The 19,302-nt window shown below is 39.5% G+C and overlaps 1 protein-coding gene across 1 annotated transcript in view; it reads right to left on the reverse strand.

The window, feature by feature from the left end:
* The window catches only part of USH2A (usherin), a 559,517-nt gene that overhangs the window by 98,503 nt on the left and 441,712 nt on the right, over positions 1-19,302 (reverse strand). Inside the window, exons 51-55 of the mRNA XM_033099662.1 lie at positions 18,141-18,345; positions 14,110-14,307; positions 12,929-13,083; positions 10,764-10,962; positions 1,773-1,880 (exon numbers count right to left, since the gene is read on the reverse strand). Of these exons, the coding sequence (XP_032955553.1) occupies positions 1,773-1,880; positions 10,764-10,962; positions 12,929-13,083; positions 14,110-14,307; positions 18,141-18,345 (865 nt within the window). The remainder of the gene's footprint in view (positions 1-1,772; positions 1,881-10,763; positions 10,963-12,928; positions 13,084-14,109; positions 14,308-18,140; positions 18,346-19,302) is intronic.

Below are 19,302 nucleotides of genomic sequence, written 5' to 3' on the forward strand. Positions count from 1 at the left end.
TGCACAGTTATTTGTGTTAAAGGTGCAAAAAGTTAAAAAAGAAAAAAGAAATCAAGGACACATTTCTCATCTCACACTCCCCTGCACTGTTGAAAGCTGTAATTTTTAAGTCATGAAACCTGAGCCCTTTCAAGAATTTTTGTCACATTTGTGGGAAAATAGATGTATATGTTCTAAGAATTTAAATAGATGCATTTGATGAGTAAACGCAAGCAAGAGACCCTGTTCTTTTTCCAGATTTGAGTTTCAGCCAAAAGTGGCTGGTAGATCCTTTAGAAATTATCCATTACCATCAAAGTATCCATTTGATAGTTTACCTTTCCAAAAAATCCACTGCTGCTTTCTTCCTTTCAAAGGAACACTAAGCTTTTTGACATGAAACATTCTTTATATAGAAAACATCATTAGTGAATTCCTGGTGAGGAGCCATATGCCCCGTATGTGGAATTTTCCATTTTATTCCCCATTTACTGGTAGGAAGTTCAGGTCTAATATTCTGAGGTACAACAATCCCTTTCATAAGACAAGTAATAGACAAGTGGTTCAGGACTCTACGATAGCAGTTAACATTCTATTTCTGTTGAAAACTTATTTATGCCTGTATTTCCCCACATTGAAAACAGGCAGATAATAAAAATTAACAACATGATTGGTTGATCCCTAGCCCAAGCTTCTAAGCATATTTTCCTCCTAAAAGTGAATGGTACCACCTATCCCAGTCCCCAACCTATGGGTGACCGTTGTTATCAGTTGGGTGATTCATAGAATTTTTTTCTATGAATTTGATTATCTACAGAAATATGTGTGTTTTGTATACATAGAAATAACAGACATTAGTGAGATCTATAAATTCCTCTTTGTATGCACAGATCACCTCATCCTTTTAAACAGATGCATGGAATTCCATAATGTGAATGGGCCTGCATTTATTTAGAAACTCTCCTACTGATACATTTAGATATTATTTCCAACATTTTGCCATTAAACAAACGAACAAACGGAACATGGTTCCGTAAATATCCCGGTACATACCTCCTTGTGCAGTTTTGGGAAAGTTATTTTCTGGCATAGATAATAAAAATGAAATGGCTGTGTCATGGGGAGTTAATATTTTAAGATTAATAGATATTGCCAATTTGCTTCCAAGGTGATGGCCCTACTTCACATTCCTCAAGCTATGTTGGAGCGTACATTTCCTCCATCATTCATTTGTCGAAACCCTTATTTCCCATGGTCCATCTCAGAAGTGTCTGCCCGTGGAATCTTTCTGGATGTACGTGATTGGTTACACTCGTCCCCTTCTCAGATTAACCTGAACATCCTGTGACCTGTTCTTTCTGAACATCACCTTTCCGATTCTCTCTCTTCACATAGCTTTGGGTACCTGCCCTATCACTTCTATTTGATTATTAAGTTCTAGAGGACAGTGGACATTTTCATCAACGTCAGCAGTGAGCATGACGCTTGTTACATAGTAGGCACTCCAGAAATCTTGAACTTTGGATTATTTGAGGGATTTCATATCCAAGTGTATAATAATAATAATAATAATTTCATACATAAAACCACATCTAAAAGGTTTAAAGAACGGAAAGCAAACTTTAGCTTGGGAAGTTTATCGTGTAACCAGACCTGAAGAATGAGAACCTGGAATATCATTTTGTTTTGGACGTTTTCAACTTGATTCCTCCTTCCTTGTTTGTTATAAAAGAGTTTACTTTAAATGGCATATGAAAACATCTTCTCCCAAGTCATGGGTAGTTTTTAATTACCTTGAGGTGCCGCCTGCAGTGTCTGACCTAGAAAAGGCTCACTAGAAGTGCATCCAGCAGATGTACAAGCTGTAAGTGTGAAGCTGTAGTTGGTGTATGGCTGGAGACCTAGAAAGAGTAAACAAGAAATAAAGTTCATCTTGAGAGGATTATTTATTATCACTTAGGCACCAGAGGTAACATGCAGAGTTGTAGATAGGATATGCAAAAATTCTAAGAGCAGAAAACACCCTTTAACAAAGATAGAAACTTCATGAGCAACGCAGTATTAATAGAAATTTCATTTATCACCGATAAAATAACATTATACATTCTCAGCCTTAGAGGCAATCTTAAAATTCATGCAATTCAGCCAGCCATCTTTCTCTTGATTTCCTTGTACAAGGCATCACTGAAGAGCCTGTCCTGCCTCCAGGATCGGAGCACCCCATCTACCAAACAGCCCATTCCATCTTAGAGAGCTCTCGAGTTTTCCTTGTTTTGTTTGAAAGTCCTTCATTCTGTTGTGGTGAACACTTTCTATCACTTCTACCCCTAGGGGCATATACAACCAATCTCTTTCCCACATGACAGTTCTTCAAATATTTGTAGACAGTTATCAAATTCCCTCTGAGTCTTCTCCAAGTTAACCGTCCCAGCTTTGGCAACTGCTTCTTATATGAATAGGGGCAGAAAACATAAAAAGAATGATAGATTCAACGTTTTTTTAGCCCCAAGCCATGTTCGGCTAATATTAACACCAATTAATGCCTCCCCCACGGTTTTTTAACTTTGCACTTCTTTACCAGGCATGTCCATCGTGTGTCATTTCACACTTCCGCAGTTTTGGGATATGTTGATTGTGTCTTTACACACGTATAAAACATAGTTTGACCAGGGGACTGAGCTTATTACTTCTTTTGTGTTCAGAATATAAGGCAGCAGCACAGTTACTGCTCAATAAGAATCCATTTACAATAGAAGCTAGATGCTGTCAGGCTCCAAGCCCTGGCTGGCGACCTTGGGCAAGTTACTTAGCTTCCCTTTCCTTTAATCTCTTGATGTGTAAAATGGGGGCTCATAGCATCCAGCTTCTAAGGCAGTGGAGAAGGTGATGTGTGTTACCTAGAGTAGTGCTTTGGCGGAAGCAACCTTAAGACTTAGCTGTATTCAACAAGGAGTAGACTGAGGAAAACATTTCTTGTCTTCATTCTTGCAAAAAGTCAAACAATGCCAAAGCTTTTTTCCCCCATGTAGGATTTGGTTTACATGTCAAATAATTGGGCTGAGTTATAGCGTGGATCCAATGATTATTATACTAATTTTTCATAAATTTTAAACCATATTTCCACATATTTTGTTCTATTGGTGAGGTGACTCTTCCTCAAGAGACATTTGTGTGTCACTCTGTCACTTTATGCAGATTTCTACTAAAATACCACGTCTTTAAAGATTTTGACCACTCTATCCACACATTACACCTAGCAATTTTTATCCTTTCAAAATACTTTCTTCTTTCCTAGTCTTCAACAGAATCTGACGTTTTATTATGTCTATTTACTGTTCGCCTCCCCCTCTATGGTGTAAGCTCTAAAAGAACCATGACTTCGGTTTGCCCACCACTGTCTCCTTTGAAGAGTGACAGACACAAAGTAGGTGCTTGTTAAGTAAAAGAAACAATTTAAGTAACCAGTTTATTGAGAATTGGAGCAGCGGTCTGGGTGCTCTGCTACAGCAGCCGTGTCCTACAGCTGGGGCCAGTCCAGGATTCAGCTCTGAAACCCTTTGTGTTCCCTTATCAATTTAATGAAAAGATGTAGATCCTTATTTGAGGGCAGATCCTTATTAGGGAGGGTTGACACAATTTTGATATTTACCTCATTTACAGATGAGGAATATGACGAGAGATCTAAGCCTTACGCAAGCCATGTATGCTTGATGATAGCTTGTGGGAAACTTCTAGTTATAAAAGAGTCAGTCATGGGGATGTAATGGACATCATGCTGATGACAATAGTACTGTATTGCATATTTGAAAGATGCTGAGAGAATAAATTTTAAAAGTTTTCATCACAAGAAAACCTTTCTGTGTGGTGATAGATGGTAACTAGACTTGTTGTGGCGATCATTTAGCAATGAATATAAATACTGAATCTTGTACATCTGAAACTAATACTGTATGTCAATGATGCTTCAATAACAATAATAATAAAAGAACTCAGGGATATTTGCTCTTGTTCTATTTTTACCCCTCTTCTCATGGCACTCAATTAAATATATTTTATGAGAAATGTGGTTACCCCCAGGGAGTCGGTTACTATTATAGATTACAGAAAGGAGATTCTGGCTCAAGTTTACTGAATACTTCCCTTTCCCAGCCATCCTGTGCACTTCCTGGATGCTAACACAATGAAAGTCCTAACTCCATGAGGTACTGTGATTATCTGCTCTCTTTACAGATAAGGGAGCTACAGCATGGAAAGTTGGGGGAACTCATCACAGAGATAAGAAAGGGTGAGGCCAGGATAGAAATCTGAACAGCTGGGCTGAGAAATGTGGCCTAGAGCCATTGGATCAGGCTTCTGAGCCTTATAATGAAAATGCTGACCTAGGTAGCTCAAAGCCCAGTGGAAATTCCAGTAGTATAGAAAATCCAAGTGGGAATATATATTTAAAATAGTTTTAGTTTGAAGATTACCACAAGTCAAACACTGAGTCATCACAGTATAGCTGTCAGTACGGCAGAGTCTGAGATTAGACTGTTTGGGTTCTAATAACTTACGTGTCTATTAACAATGATAAAGAGCCAGTTGTCTGACCTCTAGCTTTCTCAGTTTCCATACCTGTAAACTGTGTGCACAATATGTGGGGCTACAGACTAACTCAAGGGAAGGCGATATCTGAATCCCTAATTTTCTACGTTCTGCTTTTTAGGTCTTGTATTTTTCATCCTGTTGGCAGGCTGGATCACTAAGAGGCTTGGTTCCAATACTCTGGAAGGAAAGCATCGACTGCCATCAGACATGGATGATTTACATGATCTAGATGACCTTTCCTATATACGACTGTGTAAAACCCAATAAAATCAACACATTTCAACTGGAATTTGCTGTCGTTTTTAAGTAAGTCTCTATCTGTAGTCCTTAAAATGAGATATATATGAAATATTGGCAACAGGCAATGAAAAGGGCACGCCGATTGAAAAGTACTCATGAATTGATCAGGATGAGATGAGGGGCATAAAGAGATGTCTCAAAGGAACCGTTCTGACTGTAACTTAATCCCGAAGTCAAAGAGTAGAAGGAGAAAAGAAAACATCATTCAAGTGCTCAGCGTTGAATTAAGAGTAGGGAATCGCAATCGTAGCACAGAGAAAGGCAGATGCAGGGAGAAAAGCCAAGTATTTAACATTTCAGTATAGTGAAGATTACAGTGCCTACAAATTACCCGAATCTCCCTACAGGGAATCATGTTCTTTTTTAAAGGCAAGAGGCATACTATAACAAAACTCATTACAATTACACTTTCAAGTAACATTACTTTCAAGAGTAAATGTATGTTAAAAAGGGACCACAAAGAGTCTGCCTATCGATCATAAAAATATGATTTGGAAAACAAAACCCCGGCCTATGGAAGTTACATGGGATGTACTCTATAAACAACAGCTTGTTTCGAAGTGTTAATGTCCACATAAAGAGACAGGAAAAGGCATTTTGTCCCTTATAATTTTGGATAGTAAGTGCTACTTCAAAGCACTCATCCAGTTATTCTACAGTGCCCCTGGTTATATTCTAAAGACTCACCAAATAGTCCTAAAGAATACGTAATTCCACATGTTCCTCAGTCACCTTTGTTAGTGAATAGTGCCCATGCTGACAGGTCTGAGTTACTCTAAAACATTTTCGTTAGCAAGCATTGTACACCTGTGATAAGTAACCTGTCCCAGTAACAGTCCACCCCAGCTGGATGTCTGCCCCAGCCCACCTGACTCACACACATCCATCCTTACTCCTGGGAAGCACTTCCTTTTGCCCTCATCCACCTTGGATCTCACCAAGTGACCCCCCTCAGAGCACTTCTGCTCCTGGAGATGACCAGGAAATTCCACCATCCCCTGGCAACCTTGGCTGTGACGGGTAGAACTGCAGCAGCGTTCTACTTTAGAGTAATCTGATTCCATGTGAAAATCTGGAGGTTCAAACCTGGTACACCAAGACATCCTGGAATTACTTCAGAGACATCTGAGGTACTCTTAGATTTCGATTTACTTTACAAAAGTAGATTGAGGTATATTTTAGGAACTCACAGGCTACAACCCTCTTTTCTTGACATCTCACGCATCACAAGCTCAGCAGCTTCCCACCCCACTCCATCAAGCCAATTTCTTGCCCCCAGTGAGCAGCCATTGGTGTTTCCACTTCTTGAATCGATGCTTTAAAGTAAGAGTCCAGTTGCTATCGTGTATGAACTAGACATCAAAACATCAAAACGCAGGGGTTCTTCCTTGCATCGTAAATGCCTGGGAGATAACTTCACGGCTTTCAGTTCTGACTTGTACAAGCTTATTTGTATATCTATATTTAAGATATCTTACATATAGAATATGTAAAATATTGAATAATTCTATTAGGTTGGTGCAAGAGTAATTGTGGTTTAAAAGGTGGAAAACAATTGCAAAAACCGCAATTACTTTTGCACCAACCTAATATATGCCTTACTTCTGTCTTCTGTGTAAAGTTCAGGGTCCAAGTGTAGGCCTCTCTTTCTAATATCTTAGTGATCAAATTCACCCCAAGAAGCTTTCCTGGATGAGTCACTTCTTTATCAGACTCGCTTTCCCAATACAGATCAACAACCCTCCTCCTAATACAGCCCAATCCAAATGGAATATAGTCATTTAGCTACTAGCTTACTATTCATTCAACAAATATTTCTGAACACTTAATATATGTTAAGTGCCGTGATAGGCACCTATCTCAGTGCAGGTGCTACAAAGGCAGACGGGAAGCTATTGTCTCTGTCGTTAGAAAGCTTTACTTACTAGTTGAGGAACAGAGACAAGGGAAAAGGATATTGCGATAAAGAATAATAAGTGCTGTGACAGTAGAATGTAGGATACTATGGGAGCCTACAGTAGAGTTCCCTAAACGTCAAATCCCTTTAGGAAGAATTTCTACATTTTGTGATATTGATGGTTAAAGACGTCCTCTTTTTTTCCAAATGTGATGTGTACGATATCTGTCGCAGTCCATGAATACTACCTTTGCTGCTACGATGGACATTGTTAAGGTTTATGCTATTTTAGCACAGGAGGTTTTCATGAGCTTCTAAGAGAATGGGAACGTAAGGCAAACTGTTCTCCCCTTGCTAACTTAATGCTGATGAGTCTTCTCTTTTAAGTAAAACGCAATGATGAGCAACTTTTAATGAATTATTTTGAAAACATTTCCCCTAGAGTTAAGAGACATATAAGCCCTTAATATAACTGCTGAAGAGGCCATGATTAATTCATTTTGTTCTCAGTGGCCCTAATTACTTAGTTAATCCCTCTCCCTCTCCTGAATCCCCATGCTGACATCAGGAGGCCCTCGTATAAAGTAGTGGTAGCCCAGAGTGAAACAATCCCTCACTGACATCCCGATTGTTCTGTGCGGGCTGGTGGACATGTTTAGTAATAAGTGATATGAAAAGGTCTTTTATTGACAAGCTGCCATGCGCTGTTTGCATTAGCGAATATGAGACGATGATGGCTGGCTGCTCCTTCTCCCCACGGTATTCAGCTCAGTGAGATAGCAGAAAACGCTTCAGTTTACTTAAAGCATTGATAACACCTCTAAATAATTAACTGAGGACTTCCTGTCTTCAATTACTTAATGCTTTTTTTAACATCTTGAGAGGATTATAAGCAATTTATGGATTTCACATGATGAGTGCATTTGCCACTATTCCCACAAAGCATTTACGGGATCATGTTTCTAAAGCTTTGAGGTAATTAAAAATAAGTGTGGAGACAACGGAGCTGAGGCAAGGTGCTCACTTCCCCTGCTGTCATTTCCAAGGACCTAGATTTCCAGGCTCCAAGACAACTCGTGCTACAGCTTCATTAGTGTCCCACTGTTACTTAGGAAATGCCAAGGTTTTGGAAATGATGAGAAAATCAAACCATTTCTCCCACGGGGTTCAGGCAGCTCTTCGATCAAGCACTCACGATGGAATGTGAAATACGTTTGATTATTTCAGTTCATCCCATGAACTCAATAAAACAGTCATTCACATCGTAAAATACCTCTGTACTGAATTTGGTCAGTCAGCTAACCATGGACATGAATTTTTCCTGGCAGATAAAATGTGCTAACACTACACAGATCTCAGGTTTTAAATTATCTAATGCCTCGCACCATTCCTGTCCCATAGGAGTAGCATATGGGAGGTTCTGTACTTGGTCAGGTTTTGCTGAAAGAGGGTTTATTTCCTCATCCGACAAAGACGTCTCTTTAGGGCGGTACTGCCAAGTGAAGTACTCTTTAAATCTATCTAGAACAGTACAGAGGGATGGACTAAATGGATTCGAAAGGCTTCTTTCATTTCATAACTTTGTAAAAGTCAAATTATGTGGAAGAACTTTAAAGTATTTATTCTCATAAAAGTAGAATTCTGGCATCCAGCTATGTGTATGAAATTCTCTCTGATGTGAAAATATCCATTAAAAATGACAATGAAAGGCAGAACTGGTAGAGTGAAGGTGTCTTTTTTTTTTTTTTAATCTTAGCAATTATTTTATAATTAATGAGGTAATCAGTCCCGTTAGTTTGAACATTACATTTGAATTCGGAGTGTTGGCATATGAATGCTGGTCTCTACAGTATGTGAACCGGCATAGCTGGCACCGTTTCAAAGCCATTGTCAGCTATGTAGATAGATACTGTAAGAAGGAGGAAATACCTTCACCTTGTATTCCAGTTTCTTGTGAATCATTTACTGGTACAAAATCTTAGTGTGCCTTAACTTGGCTTTCAAAATCCTGCAATTAATATTCCATTGTTCACTCCTACCACGTCGTGTACAGAGCTCCATTGTAGAATCAGTTACACGGTATTTGTAGCTATTCCTTAACCTATCACTGTTCCCTATTCCTGGGATATTCTTAAGAGCAGCAATTATTTTTAATTATTTTGGAGCACCAAGTATTCTATCTAGAACATGGCAAGTAGGCATCACATTTTGGGGGGAACAAAACAGTATTCCAATTTTCTTATAGATGGCGGCCATGAATGCCTTAGAGATTTCTTTCTAGTAGGTCTTCCTAATGTGAATGTGAAAAAAATCCCTCACTTATCTTGGAGACATGCGATGAGAATCAAATGAGTCAAAATGCAAATGGTTCTTTCAAATTACCAAGTGCCTGATAAACGTAAGGTTTCACTATGGAAAGCAACGTTATTTCAATTATGAGCGATGCTTTTCATTTTAAGTGAAATAAGATACTAAGGGTCACATCTGATCATCTCAATGGCTGAGGGCTTTTCCCGTCTCCATTATCATGGATTTACCTCCGAACCTTCAGATAAAGAACTGCAGTGGGCTGGGCCACAAACATTCCTGAGAGCTCTTCTGCAGGCTTAGTGCACTTTTGGAAAACAGAGGACAATCTGTCAGTGAATGCTTGCTTGTATGTCAGGAACTGTGGCGTCAAGAGCAAATCATGATGGATTTATTCTTCCGCCTGTGTAGTGCGGCCTTTACGTCCTCTAAGGAAAAACCGGGGACACTCTTCCAGGCTTTTCTGCACTCCTATGTGATTTGGTATCTCTGGTATCAATTCTCCGTGCAACGTGTGGGGTCCAAGCTCTACTCAGGAGGCTTTGGAGCAAGGTGGCTGACAACAGCGGCAAAGTAAAAGTTTGTAAACACTTGCCTGTGGTCTCAGAATCTAAACTCACACAGCTGTTTGGGAGGATTTATTATGATACGAAATAATGAACTAAGTTACATGATATCACCAAGTACCCTTTTCTTTAAAATAGGGGTAGTAATTCTCCATACGCCATAGGTTTATGATGAGAATCAAATTAGTTAGCACGTGCCAAATGCTTAGTATAGTAATAGGCACACGTTAAATTTGCTTCTTCCTCCATTTTTTTGGCATCGACTGACATGTGAAGCATTGTTCTAGGTGCTAGAGGTACAGCATTGAACTAGGTAAAGAAGGTCTTTGCTCTCCTGCAGCTTACCTACATCCTCGTGTGGGGAGACATAAAAAGGCTAGAGAACACATACAAAAATATCCGGCATGGAGAGGTCTACCATGAAAACGAAGTATGTGATATGGTGAGAGAAGCTACGCTAGACTGGTAAGTCAGAAACGGCTTTTCTCTTCTTCAGAAGTGAGAGTCAAGCTAAAACATGTTAATTATTATTAGAATCACTACTAGTAATTACCTAACATTATACTATTATAGTATACTATTATTGTATGCTTGAAGCTAATTATAACAATGTTATCATAAATGATAAAAATAAGACAATTGCTATTAATTAATGTTAATAACAAGTTGTCACAGCCAATCAACTGTCAACTACACTGTGTATTAATTACCGACCTAGTAGATAAAAGTTAGCCTCTAGCTGATTTTTCCCTGCCTTCCAGTACAACCTTGGTTACCCTAGTTCCATTATCTGCGAGTATATCCTTGGGGAGTGAAAACGCATCTTACTGTTTGTCTGGGAAAAAATAACAACAAAAAACTTAATATCGATGCAAAAACCCTCCACATAATGCATATCAAAGCCAAATATAAATTATTTCTGAAGTGATCTGCTGGTGTGGCTTATTGCTGCCAGTGTGGGCTCTTCTATTAGCGTGAATAAGTGGAATCTGACCATATGTCAAGAGAACACGTCCTTTCGAAGCGACCTCATATATCAAACACACACCCCTGGGATGCTGTGCCCCCCTGATCACAGTGACAGACTTTTCCGGTAGGTTTTCCTTTTTTTTTTTTTTTTTTTTTACCTGTGACCGCATGCTGCCTGCTGTCAGCCGTGTCAGTGTAGGTGAGACCTGTCCCAAGCTGCCGGAGCTGGTACTCTTTAATGATGCCGTTTGGTTTCTCAGGGACAGTCCAGCTCACGAGCAGTGCCTCTGCACTGAGGGCTGTGATCCCAGCTGGCAGGATGCTGTGTGGAACTCCTTGGGTAGTAGTTGCGACTACCTGAAAACACAGGAATTAAACCGCAATTTACTGTAATAGTGCACTAGGTCTTCTGATCAATGAGAATGTCACTTTTGTTTTAGAATGTTGTCATCTGGCCTGGCATATCATTAACAGGGGCTCGGAGAAGCAGTCCCTTTTTTGGATTCTTTCCCTCCCATCCTATTTAAACAATAAAATCTGACCTTGAATACATTACATAAGTCTTAGACTACCATTTATCACAACAGGTTCAACAACGATTCTGAAGGCAGAGTGCAGCTCTCAGTTTAAACAAGTAAAATCTGCCTGGCAAACCATCTTCCTGGAGAACTCCCGATAACTCTCTTCCATATGGCCCATCAGTGTCTTTGCATTTTAACAGCCTGATTTTGTACATTTTAAACACCAGTAAATATGGAGCAAAACCCACATCTGAACTTGCTTGCATATAATATGCTTTGAACAGTATAAATGGGCAGACTTTTTTTTTTTTCTACTCCTCCTATGATACCCAGGATGACTTTATGGTGTTTGCACTGATATTCTAGAAAAAGGATCAAGTGAGAAGAAATTTAAAAAAGGATAAATACACCAGTTTTTTGCTCAACATCATCAAAATATAACTTTGGATGAAAATGGGTTGCATGTGAGTTTTTTTCCACATAATTTCTGATTTCACTTTTTAACCGACTGTTTTGACATCTGGTAGGCATGAGCTGTGTCTGTGCAGAAAGCACAGTTTTTCTAGGACTGTCCGGATCATAACTTTTGATTGGGCCACTCAGCTGCCATCTGCCTCAGTGGTGACATGCTGAATGGTGACGTGCTCAGAGGTGTTTCCGGGGACTGCTGAATAAGAAGCTGAACGTAGTCTCACTGTTTCACTCAGATGGTTCTTGCACAAGTGTGTGAAAATGCTGTTCTGAAGTTTTACCTACATGTACAGAGTCAGAGCTGATCGACTTCTGTGAATGGCTCTTTCTTTGCTTTCCTCCTAAACAGTTTGGTGGTTTCTTGCCCGTCTCCTTTGTGAGGTTTTCTTCCTTCATTTGGTGGCCTTCTGCAATGCTCACCACCGATGGTCTTCTACTTAGATGGCTGTATTCAAACACCTCACTTTGGATTCCCTCAGACATCTTTCCAGCAAACGTCAGTCACTTCTTAATTAAGCTTCTGACTAGAGGCTTTCACTTAAAGTGCCAAGTCATATTTTCTTCCACCACTCTGCTGTCTGCTCCTCCTCATAAATATATATTTAAAAACTTTAAAAACTGTGATCTTAACTTTTAACTTTTTTTTAAAAAAAGTTCCCTTGTACAATGGCACTGTGATCCATACACTGCTCCAGGCAGGTGCCTTAAAAATATCCAGGACTCTTTCCTTTTAGTCTTCTGAATATGGCTGACCAGTAAGTCCTGTCACTTTTGTCCTTTGATATCTGTTGTCGCTTTCTGATGTTCTCCATTCTGATCCCTGTTGCTTGAGTTCAGGTCTTTATCATTTCTTGCCAAGGCTGTTGCAGAAGGCTTGGAACCATTTTATTTTCTGTGTCAGGCTCTTTTGTCCTTTTCTCTGTTTTTCGAGAGCAGACAACTTTTGTTGAAATGGTATTTAAACAGAAACCCTTTTAATATGAGTACTGTTTGGGGAATTATTATAGATTTATGGAATAACATCTAAAACTAACTGATGGACAAAAAGTGTGATAGAAAGGATATATTGGTCCAAGGTATTTGTTTGTTTGTTTGTTTGTTTGTTTGTTTTTCATGAAATGTTGATATTTGGACAAGTCTTTCTTCCAGAGATTTCACCTTTCAGGCATAAGTGTCAGGACTCAGTTGAGACACCACCTGGATACCCTACTTAACATGACCCTCAGGGAAACATCATATTCTGTCACTGGAAAACTCAGTCACCACCTGGACATTCTAATGGTCTTCACCCCAGGTACCCCTTTCCACAGCTCAGGCAAACCCCCCCTCACCTCGCTGCTGGCGGCGCAGCCAGCAATTGTGCAGGCTTTCAGCTGGTATGAATATTCCTGAAACGGTTGGATTCCTTCTGTATCAGAGAAGGTTAACGATGTTCCCCGAAAGCATTCGATTCCATTTCGGAGAAGGATGTAGTAAATGATAAGACCTAAGTGAGGCAGAGAAATGCCTGTATTTGAGTGACATAGCCTTTCGACTATTTGCAAACAACTTACACGCCTTCGGGTTCTGGAGAAATGGGACGATGCAGCATTACTTGATTTTAATTTGCTATGATATCGCTATGTTCAAGTTGCTGTTAATTATACGCATTCTTATGGAGGATGCAAATTCTTGACACCGCTAATCATTTATGTTTATTTCCTCCCACTAGCAGACAGATTTACTTGCAATATAAAAAGAAATCTTACCATTTGTAACAACATGGATGGACCTAGAGAACATTATGTTAAGCGAAATAAGTCAGACAGAGAAAGATAAGTACCATATGATCTCACTTATTTGCGGATTCTAAAGAAAAGAATAAGTGAATGAACTAATCAGAAACAGTTTGGGAGACAAAGAGGAAAAACTGAGGGTTGCTAGATGGGCGGGGGGGTGGGGGGTGGGGGGGAGGGTGAGGGGATTGGAGGGCAGTCGGTGACCACAGGATGGCCACGGGGTTTGAAAATTAATCTGGGGAACGTAATTTGGTGGTTACCAGAGCGTAAGGGGGTTGGGGGGTGGGGGATGAGGGTGAGGGGGATCAAATGTATGGTGATGGAAGGGGAGCTGACTCTGGGTGGTGAACACACAGTGTGATTTATGGATGATGTGATACAGAATTGCACACCTGAAATCTATGTAATTTTACTAACAATTGTCACCCCAATAAATTAAAAAAAAAAAAAAACTAGTTTGCTTTCCCACAATACACTTTGCTTATTTAAAAGTAGCTCAGATATAGCTACGATTCAAGAGAAAAAAAAAGAAAACACCAAAAACGGGGGCTCAAAATTTACAAGGGCTCTTTCACAAAGTGAATGATTAGGTGGCACAGACCTAAAAGTTCACTTTATCAGGAAAGACATGTTAGGGGCTCAATGCATGCCAGTTAAATGTAGATTACACTTAGTTCAATTTCCTTATGGATTTACGGGACTATGCTATTGCTATTTTAAAAATAGCTTTGTACCATTCGATCGTATAGGTTTTTTCCAGCTTAAGACTATTCCAGCTTCGAGATTATCCATTTTGATCCACCGAGGGGGACTGACTCCTTGAGGCAAATCTTCCTTCGTGCTGGTTCTCACAGCTTTGCTGAATCCTCTCCCGTAGCCATTCCATGCAGACAGCCGGTACTCATACGTCGTGTAGGGCTCCAGGGTCTCATCTGCAAAGATACACATCGAACTGTAAAACTGTCTTTAATCTTAATTTTTTTTACCATCATGTTAAAAAGAAACATAAAAATCTTTAAACTTAAAAAACAATACTGAATGTTCTAACCCTATCATGCGTAAATAAATTATAAAATTTTGATTTTCTTAATTATACAATTTTTTACATGCTTCATAGATGCAGAGATGTGGAATTTTACAGAATAAAATTCACCTTTTCTGACAAGAGAAACGTGGATACATTAAAGAAATTATTCAAAAATAAAGCCCTGGACTAATGTACCTTAGATGTGAATACTTCACAAGTTCATGTTCCCTTTATTTCTATACGAGTCAGGTTCGCCAACATTCTTTTATGGTTTCATTATTATAAATTTCATCAATTATTACAGTGTTAATACCATGTTTCCCCGAAACTAAGACCAGGTCTTATATTATTTTTTGCTCCAAAAGACGCATTAGGGCTTATGTTCAGGGGATGTCACCCTGAAAAATCATGCCAGGGCTTATTTTCCGATTAGGTGTTATTTTCAGGGAAACATGGTATTACTTTATTAAAGTCGTATATGAATTATAACACAGTTGTTATGAGATACAGAACTTGAAACTTAGTTTATCATGGTTAGTGAGTAAAAATAATTCACACTCCTCGTCCACCAAGCCAGAACTGAGATCAAAAGCAAAAACAACCAATCTAATTAAAACACCAAAACCAATTTGCTGAGCTTTTTGGACTGGCAAAAATTGTATTAGCTAATCATCCACATGATTCAATCATGCCCCAAAAGTCTCAGTTCACTTTTAAGCTTTAATAATTTCAGAAGTACAAATGCTACAAATTTACAAAAAAACAAAATTCAAAGTTTATTTAAATCTATTTTCCACTTACTTTTGTAAGTTATGAGTATGTATATATGTATGCATGTATGCATGAATGTATACAATTGTATGTGCACGAGTATGTGTAGGCATGCATGTGTGCACGTATGTATACATGTATGCATGTACGAGTATATGTCTGCAGGTACACATGTATGTGCGAGTGTACATATGAGTATATATGTATGTGTGTGTATGTACACATGTATGTATGTATGTATGTTTGTGTGGAGGAACAGAGCAGGGGGCCCCCTCCTTGGCTGCCTGGATAACCTGCTTTTTCTTCATTTCTACATGGGATTAATTCTCAGTCCATCCACCTGGCTTGTTTGACCAAATTCTTCTTCCATGCACTTTCTTATAATTAACCCTGTGCTGACTACTTTACAGAATTAGTATAAAAATAAAATGCAATAAGTAATATGGCAGAACTTCATAAAATGTAAATTGCTCTACAAATGTAAGGAATTATCATCTCTCTATACTTTCTCTGGTAAAAAGTTATATGCCCCTCGTTACCTGTGATGACCACCAGCGAGTCCCCAGATTCGCCTTCTATTCTAGTCAGAGACCTCTTGTCTGGAGACTACATTTCCCAGTTTTCTTTGCTACTTGATGTGGTCACATGACTCAGATCTCAACAATGGAAGGGACAGGGAAGTGATATGGGCAACTTGTGCATCACCCTCTAAAGAGGAAATCACTTGCCTTCTATTGCCATTTTGGTCCCTTTCTGATGGGCTGGAACTAGGATGCTGTGGTAATTCAAGCCACACCACGTGGATGAAGGCATGACCTGAAGTGTGATGAGCCACAAGATGGAAGGAATCTGGATTCTTGAAAAACTGTGGGCCTGAGATGCCCAGCTCATCCACCTTCCCACAGATGGTCATTATATTGCTGGATCTCTTTGCTACAGCAGATTAAAGTATCCCTTGCTAACGACTGCCCTTCAGCCCACATCACCGCTTCTAATTTCAGTAGCCACAGGTCTCCGTGCTGCATTCCTATTGTTCTCTCCATGGTTTTCCTTCTGCTCCTTTTCACTCTTTCATCTCTTATGCTGTTTCTTTGTTTTCCTGTGAGGCCCGTTCTTTCAACAATGCTCTCAGCACATAAAAACATCAGTTTATTAAAAGAATCATTATTTTAAATAAAATGAATCATTTGCTGAAATTTTGCCTTTCTTCAATCTTTCTTTTTTCAGAGCTTTTCTTTTTCCTTTATCAAAATCTCCAATTCCTTTGATTTTGTTTAACTTATCTCAGAATTATTCTGTATGCTAATGGAGTCAGTCTTCTAGTAACAGAGGGTTTTGGTATTGGGGACGTATGGACGTTCATTATTTACCTGTTAATTGCTTAATTGTCCCCTATGTATTTGTCTTCAATCATTGCTTTCACTGACAGAGTAATCCTTCAAAAATGCATATGATTCTGTCCTTCAATCGCTTCAAAAGCTCTAAGCAAAAGGTACTCACTGCTGCGTAAAGATGAGCTCTCTAGTGTGCCATAGGAGGCCTTCCTAATTCGACCATGCTCTTTGCCTTCTGTCTAATGCTCTTGCTCTCCGACACTGTGCTACATCCATAGTGATGGCCTGTCGCTTATCAAACTTGCTGGGATTTCTCTTGCTTCCTGTGCTTTGCACACGCAGCTCTCTCTGCCTGGCCTGCCTTCCCTTAACCTGAGAGGCTCCCATTTGCCCTCTGGTTCTCAGAATTCAGGAACAGTATCCTGAAGTATTTCCTAACCTTTCCAGTCTGGGCTACGTTCCCTTGCGATACTCTTCAAAAGCATTCCATGTTTCCTTACATCATAGCACTTGCAGGCATACCATTTCTTACGTGACACTATGATTGTATATTATTTTCCTGCCTCTTCACTTAGGCTGAAAATTCCAGATGGAAATTCCTGTTTGTCTTTAGAGCTGTTGTTCCCAGTACAGTGACTGGTTAGTAGCAAGGATCTCATGAATATTTTTTGATTAAATGAATGGCTATATGAATGAATGGATTTTGGTCAACTAGTGGTGCCAGCTTCTAATTGTAAGTTTCTAAAATAGGCTGACAGTCTAAATTGGTCTCAGAGGAATTTGTTTTAGCATCACTTGAGCACTTAATTATTTCATGAAAAAGAAAATCTTAGTTTTTGCATTACTAGTATTTCCTGGCAGGCAAAACTATCTGAAATATGGATGTTAAAATCCCTCACAATATCCTATCAGTAGTTGTAAACATCTATTCTCTTCCAAAGAGGGCTACTGCAAAAATGTTTCAAAAGACTTCCAAAATTTTGACCTTGAACACAAAGGGAAGATAAAAGCAGTAAACTCTCTTAGCTGGAAACCCAGTCCCTGTAAAATGAGGGCGTCGTGTGGGAGACCCTGCTCGCTCTGCCATTTGTCGTGCAGGGCGGCTTGTGGGGCCTCTGGTACTGCTCCCCACATAAGAACGCAGGATATGGATAGGCCACAAAGGAACACCCATGGAGCCATAGGTAGGGGAGTCATACCACTATAGTCTCACTGGTGGCTGGATCCACATGACCTGCAACCTGCTGTCTGCTTCTCTGCCAACCATTCCTTGCATTTACTGAGAGCCTGCCTTCCCCCGGTGGAGAAAGAAAATTCGTTCTCCTGACAATTAACTGGATATGCACAAAAAGGACACACAGCTTATTTTTTGGTTTCTGTTCTTCCTTCTTTACAGATTTACTGTAAAACTGCATACATCTTTGTTTACAGTTAGACTTAAAAAAAATATGTAAACTACTAATTTTGAACAAACCCAGACTATGCCTTTAATTACCCTGTAACCAGTTGGCCCATAACTGTGACGGAATTAACTGACACTAGGTTAAGGAGGGAGGTGATGTCAGAGTGGAATCAACCTGCATTTCAGCAGCTTTTCCCTCTGCAGCCAGGGCAGGCGGTCACTTCCTGTTACCTGTGAAGGAGAGCGTGTTTGCATTTCCCGTGTGAACAGTCTCTTCTGCAGAAGAGCACATTCCATCCATTGATGCCTGCTCTGTGGAACCGTGAGGTCCTCTGATGACAGGACAACCGTGGCTGGTGAGGTTGGAGTCACAGCTGCCGCAGAGTGCTGTGGCTTCCACGGGCGCTGGGCATGGAGTCCTGCAGTCTCTGGTTTCCTGAGCCAGGTGGTACGGGTGGGGAAGAGAGGATATTACAACTCCATTTAGACATATGTGGGGTCGATTTGTATAACTTTCAAATGAATTTTTCTTCCACCGAGTTCACCAATGGATATCTCAAAATTCATAAAAAGAAATGCAGGCAGTTTGTATTCTAGAAGGAGCACTTACTTTGAAATGACACAGATTTGGATTCAAAACTCCAGTTTTACAAGTTCCTAGTTCTGTGACCTTGAGCCAAGTCACTTATACTTTCAAAGCCTCTGCTTCTCCAGTGAGAAAATGGAAATTTAGCATGCAGGTTTGTTGGGGAATGAAATGAGGTAACACCGGAAAAGCCGGGGACTCAATAGATACACTACAGATAATAACGGTGGTCGTTGTTTTATGGTTGTTACTTGGACACTTTCCTAAAGTTCCTAATGGAGTTTTAGAGAAAATAAAGAACGTAATATTTGACGATTCTCACTTCTTGTCCTGTTGGGAAAGTTGGACTTAACAAAGAGTATTCCTCATCCAAATTGTAGAAATTCCCAGTAGTTCATGAACTGTCATTACAATCATTATTATCTATATTTATAAACCTTTTCTCTGATGAATCTCTGATTTTTATAGTTACTGGTAAGTACTAGTATATTCTAATCTCACAAAATGAAATACTCCTTCATTCCAAAGCACAGGATATAAAAACACAGCAATATCCTTACTCTTCAGAATTCTACTTCCCCTTCTCTTTACATAGGTAGCATCATGTATTTCAAATATATTTTGCTACTTAAAATTGATCTGCATTCAACCCCTCTCTTAACAGAAAATAAGTTAAATTATTCTCCCAAAGCTAGGGCAGTCAAAATAAAGTTGCTTCAGAAAAACAGAGTAGGCCTTCAATTTAAATATGACGAACCGATCACCTTTATTTATCACCAATTCCTCTTACGGCTCATCCCATAACAA

This window comes from Rhinolophus ferrumequinum, chromosome 27, assembly GCF_004115265.2.
Source record: "Rhinolophus ferrumequinum isolate MPI-CBG mRhiFer1 chromosome 27, mRhiFer1_v1.p, whole genome shotgun sequence".
Taxonomy (NCBI): domain Eukaryota; kingdom Metazoa; phylum Chordata; class Mammalia; order Chiroptera; family Rhinolophidae; genus Rhinolophus; species Rhinolophus ferrumequinum.